Source organism: Armigeres subalbatus, chromosome 2, assembly GCF_024139115.2.
Source record: "Armigeres subalbatus isolate Guangzhou_Male chromosome 2, GZ_Asu_2, whole genome shotgun sequence".
NCBI lineage: Eukaryota > Metazoa > Arthropoda > Insecta > Diptera > Culicidae > Armigeres > Armigeres subalbatus.
The window spans coordinates 39,503,226-39,518,232 of NC_085140.1; the positions used below are offsets into that span (position 1 = coordinate 39,503,226).

The window sequence follows — 15,007 nt, forward strand, 5'->3', positions numbered from 1 at the left end:
TTCTATACTAGTTTTGGCAGGATCGAGCGAAAAAACCCAAATCTGTACGATAAAGCCATGTAAAAAAAGTCGTCCTGAAAGGGTTTGATAACATCAAAAATAAGTTCAGTATTACGATATTAGTTAAATTCCAACTTCGAATTCGATAGTCTCCCAATCCGGTTTTCAACTTGATTAGGGATATATTTCACAAAACAGTGGCACACTGGTCTACGGAGTTGACATGAATTTTCTTTCTTTGTCGGTGTCGCGGACCGAAACACTCTTCACACAACGAACTTGTGATTGTTTTTCTGTTTTATTTTCTCCATTTATTACACCATGTGCTTTAGTTTGAGTTTGTTGGTTTGTTTGGATGATTGGTTGGTTGGTTGGTTGTTTTGAAGGTTATTGGTTGGGTTTAGTCTTAAACATTAAAGTAAACACTACAGATAATGCCCGAATATACAAATATTCGCGACTTTTTCTCCTTCGATTTCTTTAGAAATGGTTTCTTGAGGGTAAGTGTGCTTTGCCGTTAATAGCTATGGGTTTGTCAAAGTTTTCATCCTGCTTTTTTGTATCATTCTGTTAGCACATTGAACAATCCATTGGACCTAATCTGTGTGGTTTAAATTTTTCCGGTTCGTGAAAAGCTTTTTACCGAGGAACCTTCATATAGAATGCAAAATTTGCCTAGATTAAAGTTTAGAAGAGAGTTTGTAACCATCCCGAAAGGGGCATTTTCCTATTGGGTTATTTACAGTGTTGGTATCAACAAAATCAATGTTACGGGTGCATATGGGCACTAGTTAAACCTTTGTATTCCATTTATTTGAGTTTTACAAATGTGTAAAGCTAGAAAATTATAAACTAAATAAAATATATATTTAGATGGTTCATAATAAAACACGTTTCATCTTTTTAAAAACTACCAACAAACTTACAAATTACAGTACCATTTGTTTACCTAAATATAAGACTCATTCGCTATATCTCTTGCCATCTATATTCTCGTAGGTACGATTTTCGTTAATAATATATTCAATAACGCGGAAAAATTTTTGTGGATGGGAACAATACTATCAATTTCAATGTGAAAAACTCATATCACTCACGTTTGCCTTAATCGTTGATTTACACAACACGTAAAACTATATGCACAATATCGTGTAGACTACAATAGCTTGGTTTCTTTGTATTTCTTGCACTTAAATGACTCCTTAAAAAGCTACCATTATAAACACTCTCGTTTAGATTAATAACAAAATACACATTCACACTACACACATACAGCGCACCGTGGAACATCCAGAAAATTCCTCCTACATTTGAGGAACTCAATTGAATTCATAAGCTCGCGCTTGGTTCATTCTCCACTCCCGATTTCGACAAATTCTCCCCACAGCCGTAGTCTTCATTAACTCGGGTTCAAGTCTGTACCTTGGTAGAATGAACCGGCGGCTGCCGCTGCTCCAGCGCTGGCACCACCAACGGCACCCGCTCCGGTAACCGAGCGACTTGAGGTGATGACCGAAGCAGTGGCTGTGGTTGGCGAAGTCAGCGGCGTGCTGATCGAGCTGAAGAACTCCAGCGGCGATCCTCCCTCCAGGAGGCTACCGTTGTTGTCCAGGTCTGCCATCAGGTTCGAGTTGTCACTCGGGAAGTCATCCATCATCAGCGAGGGCTGGTCCAGATCATCGACGATGGCACCACTGGGCAGCAGATCGTTGACACCGATGGATCTCCTGGGTCCAGTGCCGTCTCCGACATTACCGTTGTTGTTGTTGTTGTTGTTGTTCGACTGGAACTGGGTGAGCTCGTGCTTAATTGACTGCAGCACGTTTCGTTGTTCGTGTGATGCTTCCTGCAGGAGAGAAAAAAGGAATTTTGCGATTACATAGAAAGCGTCTTTGTTTTATTATTTTAAATAGTTTTTAGTTTATTAATTCAGTTCCGGTGCAAAATCAGTATCCAACTAGAATGTGCAACAGTGGCAACCGACCTATTGATATCTATGAATTGCTTAGTTGAAGTCATTCAAATTGGGGCACTTTTACTAGCAGGAAAATGTTGAGTACACACCAATTAAACCTCGAATTACTATTTTCGTGTTTGGTAATTGGTATTATGCAGAAGCTGGTCATCATTACATCGGCAGCTAAACATGATCATTCAGCAGTTTTGATACGCAGAATACGATTCCAACAAATGACATATTTCAGATCAGTCACATATGGTACAAAAGCCTTGGAAATTTTCGATCTGCAATTTGAACTAACAGAGCCAAGCGTGTGGCTCCAACTTTCCTCCTCACTTTTTCATAAAAACCTTCGAATCCCGGAAGGCTACATTGATCTAGTCTAGATAGTAAACATCGGTAAGTACATATAGGAATTATATATAAACCATGGCAATGAATTTCAATACCTACATGTTTTGAAAATGTAGACTGAAATTCGCTGAGAAATCCTCATCACATCACAACTTCCAACCCAGAATGATGTACGATCAGATTGTTCTTCGAGACATTAATAGACAACATGGACGCCAATAGAATCTTTTTTAAAATTTCATGAAGATTTTATTAATTTTATCTGAAACCAAAGCTAATTAGCTTGTTTAGTTTTATGTGTTCTGTCGATATATTCAAGTTTCTAGGCTACTAGATCACTTTGGGGCAATAACAAACAAACATGTGTTTTGTTGTTTTTCATAGCAACGCGCTTTTCTCGATCTAGTACCCATTCCATTCCTCGACCTCTCCTTATTTCGATGGTTCCTTCGATATCGAGAAGTGGAGAGGCGACTGTATATGGCATCAATGACATGATGATCGAGGAATCGCTCTTCTTTCGCTTAATGATCACGTAGCGTCTTTTTAACACTACGTGAACGCAGACGGTGTTACGTGTGAATCTCAAATTGATGCTGGGTGCTTATTATTGCATTCGCACTGAAACATCGTGCATGCAAACTCCAGCTACCTACTTGGGCAGTGAACCTTATGTTATGCTTGAAAAAGTTGAAAAGCTACAGGTCCTTCGTGATGAGTCTATGCCGATTGGCCGGTCCTGGACTCTATCCTGGACCAATTGCGTACGATCGGCCTGAGTATTTGATTTCAGGCCCTCCTCATGCATAGCATAGCATAGCTTCAGTGTATTTCGTAGATTGGACACTAGTGATACATCATGTTTTTGTTTTGAAATCACCATTCATATTACTATCAGAAATCAAGGTGGGTGTGATCTTTGATTTCAATCTAGATACCGAAAACCACAAAAGCATGAGCATAATCACTCCTCCATGCCTATCTTCGCCGTAACTTGGGAAGGGAAGGAAGTGTTGATACTTCCTACTTCCCCCGACTCAGCGACACCCTTATAAGTACCACGGACTTGGATATTGGGGAAAGTATTCGTTGGGTCAGGATTTGTCTGTAGCTGACAATGTGACCGTGGTAGATCTTACACCGTTACACACCACCCAAAGGTGTCTACCCTGCATTATGGGAGCCGTTTGAGGTCCGGCCCTCCTCAACTGCAAAAATCCTAGTGTCTCTAATGAATTTTCCATTTAATATTATCTTCGCTCGATGCTCTTTCAGCAAATGGATAACGTTCCCTAGCACATCGAAGTCTGCTGTGTTGTAAAAGCTTAACAATATTCATTCATGTGTACACTTCTTGTGTAAACGGAATGTAAACGCGCAGATCTGGAGAAAAACCATTTTTTCCGTAACATTGGCACGGAAAGTCTTCATTCCGCTACTAGAAATTATGGTCAATTATGGTTATGTTGCCAGAGAAAAAGCAATCAGCAGTTACCTGTTTCGCACGGAAGAATATTCGCAAACACGCATGGAAAAACCAGTGGGCTGACATTTCTTCTCAGTTGAACCATGTACTGATCGATGGACCGCATTTCTCGGATGTTAAAGATGTTAGGTCCTTCAGAGGCCCGAATATTGACTCGGATTACGTCACGAAAGTTACGAATTGAACGATGCGTTTCAATATTCAACGCCAACGTCCGCCATGTACAATGACCGAGAGGGGTATTTGCTGACAGAAAAGACTATGATGGCAGCCTGGTGGAAGGAGCACTTCGTAGATTTGTTGAACGGTGAAAACAAAGGTGTATTATATAGCAGAGTGGACATAGTCAGCGACGGTCAAGCTGGATGAGGTTTAGAAGCATCTTAATAAATTAGGTGAAAAAAATAAAACTGTTGGGAAGGACGAGATCCCGGTTAAGCTCTTAAGCTTGGAAGTGACCAGCCGCATCAATCGATCAACCACATTGATCTAACACGCAACATACAGACGGCAACGTATTTCTGCTCTGCTATAATTCTACCCGTAACTCTTTACATATATGAAGCGTAGCCGTTAAAAGAGCTTTCGGGGTTTTCTAGCAAAAAGTGCTGCGTCAATATTCGGTGGCAACAAAAAAAGAACGCTCTTCGTGTATTTAGGACCTTTCCTAATTTGAAAAACTTTGCGTATCCTCGACTTTAGTTCTGTCTAGCCTAATTCAGTTTTAGTTTGGCTCTCCATCGTGGACCACTTCTAGAGTCATTTGGCCCTCTTTACGCTCTACACAGATAGAAAAGGTTGTTGAAATTTACGCGAAAGTAATGCACATAAAGGGAATGCCAAAAAGAGCGTAATTTTAAACGATATTTTCGCTTGGATGTATGCAATTTGTATAGCATTATGCCACTATTTATTCGATTAAGGCTCAAGGCTCCATAACTCTGTTTTGAAAATTAATGACGTTATTGCTTGTTAGTATTGGTGAGGCAATTAGTACGAAAAAGTGACGAAAATTTGAGGTGGGTGGAAATGGGGTGGTAAAAGCTTGTCAGCTGCTACATAATGTTGCCAGATGCAACAAAATGTTTACTTTTGAGCAGGCATTGCAATATCACCTGAGCACAGGATATTATCTTTATCTTATATTATTATCCCTAATCAAAGAGCACTCTGGAAAGATATTATCATTAGAGCATTTGATGATGATCCTGATAGCCAGCGCGGTTCGGGGTTTGTTCACGTTGCGAAGGCGTTGCTACAACAAAATAGTGAAAAAACTTTTCTCCATGGCGAACCTTACACTTTGTTTACTGAGCAGATAGATAACTAAGATCGATATCCCAGCATATCATCAGTATCTTTGCTCAGAAGATCGAATGATGGGATAAAATGCGATGCCTGCTTTTAAGCATTCATGAAATATTTTGTATATGGAAACTTATTTTAAAATTCTTCATACACCACTGGGTTTTCAACATACAAGTGTTGGGGAAAGCAGAGTGTATGTAATTAAGAGTAGCGACATGTGCCGCATTTGACAGGTCTCCTGCTCGTTTGGAACACGATTTTGTATAGGAATGACAGATGAATTTTGTTCCAATTCTGACAGTGTCGCCACTCTTAATTACATACACTCTGGGGGAAAGTACAGTAAAACACTTTGATTCTCCAAATATTTACATTTTATCCGGTAAAATTTCGTGCATCGAGCACACTGAGACAGTTTCCCAAATTAATGTATGACGAAATTAAGTCTTTTTTATTCTTCATCCGCAGACTGTTTGTTTGCTGCTGCGTGAATCTCGTGCCATCCATCCACACTTTCTTGTGCGCAGTGCAAATAGAACAGAATCGAGTTGAATTAAGGTTCCCCCAAACACACGCGACGCGACAGTCGCGACGCGATTCTATCGCTTGGCGACAGCGATTCTGTCACCGTTGGTATGGAAGCTTAAATAGAACATTGCCCGCAGCGACCCAAAGATAGAATCGCGGCGACTAGTTGTCGCCGTCGCGACGATGAAATCGCTTAGGTCTGGGGGAGCCTTTAGGCTGTGGCACACAGCCTTGAAAGAGTGCTAGCCACAGATACTGATTTATTAGTTCTAATCTGTAAAATGAGTAAGAATTAATTAAATGTATATTTGCCAGTTTTGGTGGCTCTACTGTCGTTAAGAAATTATTCTACGAAAACATTGATTGTGGGGGGAGGAAATAGTAAAAGTATGCGCTGTCGTCTGCTTGGTCGAGGCTGCTCGGCTGCCGTAGTTTTGTTTTTTTTTACTGCATGGTAGGATGAATGGTACGGTTAAATTTAATGGTAACCATTCTCCACCCTGCCAACAGAAGCTTGCATAATCTTTTCTTTTTTTCTGGTTGATTTGATTAATTCGACAAACCGCAATAATTATTTGATTAAATAAATCTGGCAACGATGAAATGATGATTCTTTTCTTGTATATGCATAAAGTTGTTTGCGTGTCGACTAGCATATTCGATGTATTGTTTTGATATTTCTAAGTTGCTTTGCCGAGATTTTGAGCGCACTATTTCACCTAATGCGGTAGTGAATTTGGGTGTTCCGAATTTTACAACATTCACAATACGGCCGTCAAATTTGTCTCTCACTTCAATTTTTTTAAAGCAGTTTTCGTTGGTTTTTCGACATGAAGTGAAGAAATTGGTGTTCAACATCAAAGACAAAAGTGAAAGTTAGGTAGTGAATTATGTTTAGTTGTGATAAAATCAAGAAAATGGCGAGAAAAGAACAAGTGAAAAACTGAGTGCATGTTCAAAATAAGTGTATGGGTGTGTTTCGATCGTTCGGAGTTGGTGTGTGTACAATTAGTATAAGAAAATTTGTTTAGGAAAAAAGCAGTTTTATGCGCTTTTCAGTCAAATAATTAATAATTAATTAGCTAGTTGAGTGAAAAATTCATATGAAAACAACATGAATATACGTTGACAGAGGTAAGTTGATGAATAGCAGTGAAATATTGAATTTTGGCTAAAATTGCATTAGTATTAGTGCAAATGAGAACAAAATCATCTTCATCATCAAATTGATTACGGTTTATAGAGCCTTAAGTGGTTTGAGGGTGAAATTGATGGAAAAGATTCATGTATACTCAGAATAGTGTAATTTTCCGCGTCTGTATTTCTTACGCGCTGATTAGTTTTCATTATTTTTTTCTGTGTATTTGAGTTCTACTGCTCCCTTCGAGCATGCAGCTCCCACCTAGATCGCGCCTACTCGAATAGCCTCCGGTGGTGTCAACCCTACTCCAACGGTGAGTTTCAAGTTCTAGCTTAATCGTTAACATATTCAGCTTCACCTTTGATCGTGGAAGGTCTATCCAACCCATCGGAAGGTCTATCAACCCAGGTTCTATCCAACCCATCGGCGTTAGAAGCTTCCCACAACCGACGACTCGCTTCTAGAGGTTCCCGGTTGAGTGCCGTAGTCAAGCCAAAGATTCCGGGTGAAGATAACATCTGGTACATTCACGCGCGATGATCTTCTCTATCTTCCGCTACGATGTACTCCGACGCTTTTGTTCCGCCCTTCACTATGGCAGCCTGCGGTTGCTCCGTGCTCCAATCTTGTTGTAGGATGTCAACTCTCTTGGAAGTCACATTTGCGACAGCACTAAACTGTTCGGGGAAGGGCCGTTAAGCCGAAGATCATTTGTTCGAAAGCCATTTGACCGAATTACACATTAGGAAAGCCATCTAGCCGATCTCCATTTGGCTGAATTGGACGTTTGGATGAAATGGTTATAAGAGCAAAAGCCGCTTTGGCCGAAAGTGACATTTAGCTGAACTGTTAATTTGACAGAAAAAGTCGTTTGGTCGAAAATTCCGTTTGGCAGAAAGGGTCATGTAGTCGAATGGGTTATCCCGGGCAGCGCAAATCAAACAAAAATGGTTGCAGCAACTTGATTGTTACTTAATCTGGTCACATATAAGTTTCAGAAACCTATGTGGAACAAGTCTAGGGATGTGGCTAAAAATGTCGTTCAACCGAAAATGCCGATTAGCCGATCGACCTGTCTCCGAAAATGTCGTTTGGTCGGCCATTTGACCGAAAAAGTCGTTTGGCTGGATAGGTTATTTGACCGCAATGGCTTTAGGTCACTTGGCCGAAATTCTGTTTGGCAAAAAATGTCGTTTGCCTAAAATGGTCGTTTGACAAGAAGGGCCATCTGGCGTTAGATGACAATTGTCCGAATGGGTCATATGGGTTTTCGGCCGAACGGGTCGGCCAAAAAGCCCTTTCAGCATCGCTTTCCTCTCCGCATTGAACCGCGTTCATGACACGTCTGAACATTTGGAACAAGCGGAGGAAGTCATAGAATACTAAACAATTATTGTGCACTGACTGATTTTTCGCTAATTTCTAACTTCAGAAGTTTTTGAGAAATCTAGGAATTTCTTTAGAAATTTCAATAGATATTTCTCTGAAAATTCAATTGAAAATTCCATCATAAATTCTTATAAGAGTTCCTACAGAAATTCCTTTCTATGCTGAAATCTTTTTGGTTTTCCCTTTGAAAATTTCTTCGAGAATGCATTCTGAAGTTTCTCCAGAAATTCCAGTTTCTTCAGACATTCCCAGCAGGAATAGTTTAGAAAATTACGCAATCAATTCGTTTTGACATTTCTCCTGGAATTCCTTCGGAATATCCTATGGAAAGGGTAAATTTGTACGGAAAGTCATTTGGCTTTTAGTAAAACCATACGAAATTCTTACCGGAATAATTTCGAAAACTTTGTTGAAACATTTTTTGTGGAAATTCATTGAAGAATGAAATAAAATATCATAAAAGATTTTTTTTTATTTTCTAGATTAAATTTTGAGCTCTTGAAGTAATTTCTGAACGATTCCCAATAGTATTTCTCAATGAATTTCCAAGAATTTCTTCTCGGAGTTTCGAAAGGGATTTCTTAAGGAATTACTGGAAGCATTTATTTAAAAAAAATCCTGAAATTATTTCTGATGCGATTCCTTAACAAATTAAGGAGAATTTCCACAGGAATTACCTAAAAAGTTTTCAAAGGAATTCATAAAGAAGTTCATAAACTTTCTAAAAAAATGGTAGGTATTCTTAAAGGAATTTCTGAAGTGTTTTCTGAAGGAATTCCAAACAAATATCCAATGGATTCTACAAAAGAATTCCTAAAGGACTTTTCGAAGAATTTTCTAGAAGAATTTCCGAAGAAATCTATAAAAGAATTTGTAAAGGAATTCTCGGAGGAATCCTTGAAGGAATTTTCGCGGAAATTTTAAAAGGTATTTTCGAAAATAAATTGGAGGATTCCTTTGGAAATTCCTCATACTATTCCTTCGAAAATTCAAAAAAGGAATTACAAGAAAATTTTGGAAACTCATTCGGAAATTCATTTACGAATTCTTTTAGGAATTTCTTAATATTTTTCTTAGAAAATCCTTCGGAAGTTCCTTCAAAAATACTTACGAAAATTGTTCAAGAAATACCTTCGGAGGTTCTATAGGAGAAAACCGAAATTTCTTTAGGAATACCCTTGGAAATTGCTTTAGGAATTTCTTCGGCAATTGATTTAGGAATTTCTACGGAACATATTTTAAGAATTCTGTCAGTACTTTCTGAAGACATCCCTTCGGAAACTCTAGGAAGAAATTTTTGGCATTCCTCCTAATTTTTTTAGGGGTTTCATTGGTCATTGCTCCGGATCTTTTTGTAAGCAACTTTTCCAGAAATTCCTTTAGACCTTCGGAGATTTCTTTGGGAATTCGCACGGAATTTTCATAGAGCATTCATTCGGGAAACTCTTCAGAAAATCCTGTAGAAATTCTTTTGAGAATCCTTCGTAATTTTCATTAGGAATTCCTTTGAGGTGTCTTTTGAATTTCTTCGAAAATTCCTTTATGATTTCCTATTTCATTCTTCAATAATTTTCTGGAAGAATTCTTTCTTGTTTTGCAGGAATTTTCAAAGGAATTTAACATCATATCACAAAAGGAATTTCTGGAGAAAATTACACAGGCTTTTCGGGAGGTTTTACACAAGAATCCCTGGAGGAGTATTGAAATGAACCACAGGGAGAATTTTGTAAATTATTCCTGGAGGAGTTACCGAAAGAATTTCTGGAGGATTTCCTGGAGAAGTTTTTGAATAAATTTCTGGAGATATTTCCAAATGTATTTCTGGAGAATTTTTTTGAAAACATTGTTGAAGGAATTTTCTAAAGAGTTATTAAAGGAATCCACGAAAGGACTTCCAATGGAAATATTGGAATTTTCAAATAAATTTTTAGATTTCTGCAGGAGTTCATTCAGAAATAATTTCAAAACCTTCTGCAAGAAATCCATCAGAGAATTCTTCAAAAACCCGGACAGTAGTAAAACAAAACCTGAGACTATGACTTCATGCCAAATATAAAAACCCAAAAATATCGGAGTTGCAGTCGATCCTTTTCTTCAAATATTCATAAAAATTGTTTGATAATTTACTTCTTCGGAAATTTCTCCAGTATCCATACGGGTGATATTTCATAATTTTATCCACAAATTTGCTAGGAAAATCCTCTACGCATTTTTTCGTAAAAATACCCCCAGGGGGTGGTTCTCCAGTTAACCTCGCGACCAAAGGCGAAAGATTGCCAATCCGGAGATGGCAAGTTCGATTCTCAGCTCGGTCTTGGATGTTTTCGGGTGGGAATTGTAGACAAGAAAATGCAATAAAAATTCCGAAATATTAGAAACTGCCTGATTTTTTTCAAATTCAATTTACCAATCGATTGATTAACGCGTTCAATAACGTTTCTTACTACTGACGCCAAATTATAAATGAATCAATTACGCCAAAAATGCTGGGGCCCAGATCCAACGATGCCTCCCGACTAATTGATAATCCTTCCTGTGGTTTTTGTGGAGACGCAGAGGTGAACACGGTCTTCGAATAGCAAAAATCACCTACTAATATTCCTTCCCTCTTCCTAACTGATTACAAGGACGTGGCCCGCGCCCTTATTGATCTTTTGAATATTTGAGTCATTGAAACTTGCACACTGCGAATGCTTGAAAAATCCCAGTTGAATCATTCAGTTGATTCTTTGTGCAATTTCACTGATGCTGGTCAATCACGAAGTAGCAACCATAGATATGTGTAGTCAGTCAAAGCCTAGCTAAGCTAAAAATCACGGTTAAGATATAAACATTCCTAATGCGGCACCTATTTCACGCGTGGAAGGTCCCCGCTCGCGTATCCGACCGCTGGGGATGTGATTCGGTTGAGGACATCCTTTTGTTCATAATCGTGGCTCTAGTTGATATTATTCCAATATGTTTGTACTAATGGTAGATGAACAATAAAAAGTTAGACGAATAACCCTACTACTTGCTAATTTAGATTGAACTCGTCGATTTAAAAACAAAAAATCGATTTTGGCTTTGGGCACCTTTGTAATCCGGCTAAAAATCGAGGAGAATGAATAAAAACCGCCCACATTTGGAGAAAGGAATTATTTATTCATTTTAATAGCAGTGTTGATGCCGGAGGGGCCCTCCTTAGCCGTGCGGTAAGACGCGCGACTACAAAGCAAGACCATGCTGAGGGTGGCTGGGTTCGATTTAGGCGATTTAGGTATAGGCAATTTTCGGATTTGGAATTGTCTCGACTTCCCTAAAAGTAGGGGAGGAGGTTCGGTTGTGGGCACCGTTCAGTTATGGGCACCCCTATTAGACTGGCCCAGCTTAGTATGGGGAGAAAAAAATGTTGTCGAATTCCACGGGGCATATATAAAAGTTCATTTAATCATCATACAATGTTCTGTGAAATTGTTCTGTAGCATACCAACTGTCGTTTTTGCAATTCTGAGGTCAATCGAGCAATCAGAACCAATTTCCAGATCGAATGAGTGACGGAGGTGTATTTTCCTATACATTTTGGCTGAAATCCCCATACAAACTTCAAATCAAGTGCGCCAGCTTATACAACAAGCGATTGAGCTGAAATTTTCAGAGATTGATTTTCTCACCCAAAGACACAATCCTGGCAGGTGCCCCGTGGAATTAGACAACTTTTTGTTCCCTGGGCCAGTCTAACCCCTATGTATCTTTTGACAGATAAGAGATGCTGTCATTCTGACAACCGTCATTTGTTTGCTATAATAGCATGATGTTTTGTGCTCAATATCAAACCGGATGGGCATCTCTACTTTGAACTAGAAACAAATAAATTTTTCGTACAAGAAAAACAACACGAAAGTTTTTTTTGCCTTTTTCAAAGTGTTATAAATTAAAGGATTTAATTCAAAAAGTGAGTTCTAATGCGTATTTACACAGTAAATTTAATCTATTTTGAGGCCCAATGTCGATTGCCATCAAAATTTTAGCGCGAATTTTTTTTTCTTCTCTTTCCAAAAAGGCTGCGAAATTCGGTTGTGGGCACCTTTATTGGTTCGGTTATGGGCACTTTCATCTTATTGATAAATCATTCAATATCGTTTTACTTGTCCCTTAACTTATTTTTAATATCGTTTTAAGGCAGTTTTTATAATTAGTTTGACATAATTGTTCGAAATAATGAGTTTATTTAATATTTTTGTTCTTTGGGCCTGTCTAGTCATTATACACACACTTTTTGGAACAAAGCGTTGCCCGATTTGCTTGCAACAAGTTGCATTCGACGGAGAATGCTTTCCCATTGTTTTCTATTGAAATTTGTTCAGATCGGACTATGGGATCAAAATTTATGGCCAAAATATTATTTTTTGAAATGAACGAGAAAGGCACTATTGCCGCTAGGGTGATTAATCAGGATTTTTTTGACTGTGATGCATACCAATAAAACGTAAATCAATGAAAAATTAAAACCCATTTACCTAAAGTTCTATTTTAGACCTTTCTTATGTGATTTTTCAACATCCTCCTTAATGCACCGAGGAGTGCATCATCACTGCTAGGTGAATTGATTTGAGTTTTTTAGCGTCTCCTGGCTTTTAGAATGAATAAACTATTTCTTGTCTTTAAATCTGGGTGGTTTTATTCATGCTTCTTTATTTTTAGCTAAGTTTTCAAGGGTGCCCACAACCGAACCACGAAATGAAAATGTCCAAAAATGTCAAATTTTCTAAATTGTCAATATTTTTTCTAAATCGATGAAATCATATTAATTTCTTTGCTAGTAGTAAGGTTATAAGTTTAGCTTTCGATTGCTATGCAAATGTCGACATAAGATCAACCAGGGCCAAAGTTATGGACCAAACACAAAAGGGTGCCCACAACCGAACCTCCTCCCCTAACATCGTGTTAGCCTCATGATATACGAATGCAAAAATGGTAACCTGGCTTAGAAACCTTGCGGTAAATAACTGTGGAAGTGCTTAATGAACACTATGCTGCCAGGTGGCTATGTTCCAGTGTGGGGATGCAATGCCAATAAGAAGAAGGAGAAGAAGAAGTTGATGCTTTTCTCATCCATTGTGGAAGATAATGAAAACAATTACATAAGAAAGTTGAAAGTAGTAGCTAGCTCTCATCATATTATTTGATACATTTTTATTGTTCAATGAAAATAAACTAACCTATAAGTTAAAAATTGAAATAAAACAAGGAAGGCTATATACTGAGTAAGAGCGATTAAATTAATTAAATAATCACAACACTTACCACTATGCTATCCAGTTGATGAAGAGATTTGCTCTGCAAATTCTCATATCCACTGACCTGGGCTCTTAGTCTGGCCGTGTCGCCATCGACCTTCATCAGAGACTGATCGACTGCATGGAAGGCTTGCGGCAACATTGTTATGAGATCTAAAACGGAAAATCAAACACCACCTTCACAAACCAACATTTGGCATCTCAGAGTAAAAAAAACACTCACCCGTTGCCGGATTGGAAAGCCTTGTCCTGCACGCATCCAGATCGAGTGTCGTACTGACTTTGGCGCGCTTCTGAACCACAAATTCGGCCGTCTGCCCTATGCTGCTGCCATCCGGGCTGCTGTTGCTGTGGGTTCGTTTGAGCACGCTGATCGATCTGCTGTGGCCACTTGCGGTGTTGTCGATGGCCCGTGAAATCGATGTTGATGGCGTGGCAGCGATGGCGGGTGGGGATGTTGGCGGGATGCTGCCTCCAAACGGGCTTCTACTATTTCGATGGTGTGATGCGGGAGAGAAAACGGAACCGCCGCTGCTACTACTGCTGCTGGTGCTACCGGCCGGAGAGTACGGCTGGATGAAATCGTGATCGGCACCATGTAGCGGAGGCACTCGTGATTCCGGGGCGGGAGTTTGCGTTTTCTGCAGAACAGAAGGCCGTTGCATCGTTGCAGAGCTTGTGATGATACCCGACGAACTGCCAGCATGTTCGTTCGGTTTGGGACTAGTGCCAGCGGATTCTCGCAACGGTGAGTTGCTTCCGTTTGATAGCTTCTTGGAAGCGATGGCAATCACATTCATGCTCTTAACGATGGCTGATTTGACCGCTTTTGAACTTGGTGCTATTATGGCTAGTTGAGACCCTTCAGAGGCATCCGCGTTCTGAGAAGAGATCGGTGGTAGGGCGCGTTCCATGGGCTCGTCATCTTCCGAGTGTAGGTTTGTCAGCAGATTTAGTACGGCTTTCTCGATTTGCGTTGGATTTTCTACTGCCGGTTCGTCACTTTCGTCGGGGAGATCCTCCGCCTCCACTATGACGGAAAACTTACGCTTCATTTCGCGTACAAGCCTCCGGCCTTCCTCCTCCGTGACTAGCGTATTGATGCACACAAATGATTGCACTTTTTTGGAACTGTCGTCAACCTCCAGGTAACCGCGCGTTTTCAAATAGACAAAGTCTCCTGTCCTGGTCATTAATCGGTAACATGATTCTCCGTAGTTTTGACTGTCGTACACTGAAAAATAAAGTTGATTCATAATTAAGAATAGAAGTATTTCGAGTGATTCAAAGGGAACTCACTTTGTCGAAGAGCCACGATAACCCACCGGACATCGTCTTTGTGCATAAACGTAAACGCCGACATTCCAGACACCTCCGTCGTTAGGTAACCAGCCACCACCGATATTCGATGGTCACATTGCACTATCCTTCCGTCAATTAAATGACGAGTTTTGTACTCATACCTGCAAGCCTCAATCAAACGATCACAGATGGTTGGCACCTTTTGCACGCGAGCCATTGCAACGAGAACCTGAAATAATGATATTTGGAGAATGGAGATT

General features: G+C 39.5%; 1 protein-coding gene across 9 annotated transcripts in view; it reads right to left on the minus strand.

Annotated features, from left to right (window-relative positions):
• Positions 1-279: 279 nt before the first annotated feature.
• Positions 280-15,007, minus strand: part of LOC134218483 (circadian locomoter output cycles protein kaput-like) — a 295,619-nt gene continuing 280,891 nt past the window's right edge. For all 9 annotated transcript variants that reach the window (XM_062697544.1, XM_062697543.1, XM_062697540.1 and 6 more), the window contains 4 exons: positions 14,745-14,976; positions 13,669-14,679; positions 13,453-13,598; positions 280-1,846 (listed from right to left, as the gene is read on the minus strand). In XM_062697544.1, the coding sequence (XP_062553528.1) occupies positions 1,400-1,846; positions 13,453-13,598; positions 13,669-14,679; positions 14,745-14,976 (1,836 nt within the window). In that variant the 3' untranslated portion in view covers positions 280-1,399. The remainder of the gene's footprint in view (positions 1,847-13,452; positions 13,599-13,668; positions 14,680-14,744; positions 14,977-15,007) is intronic.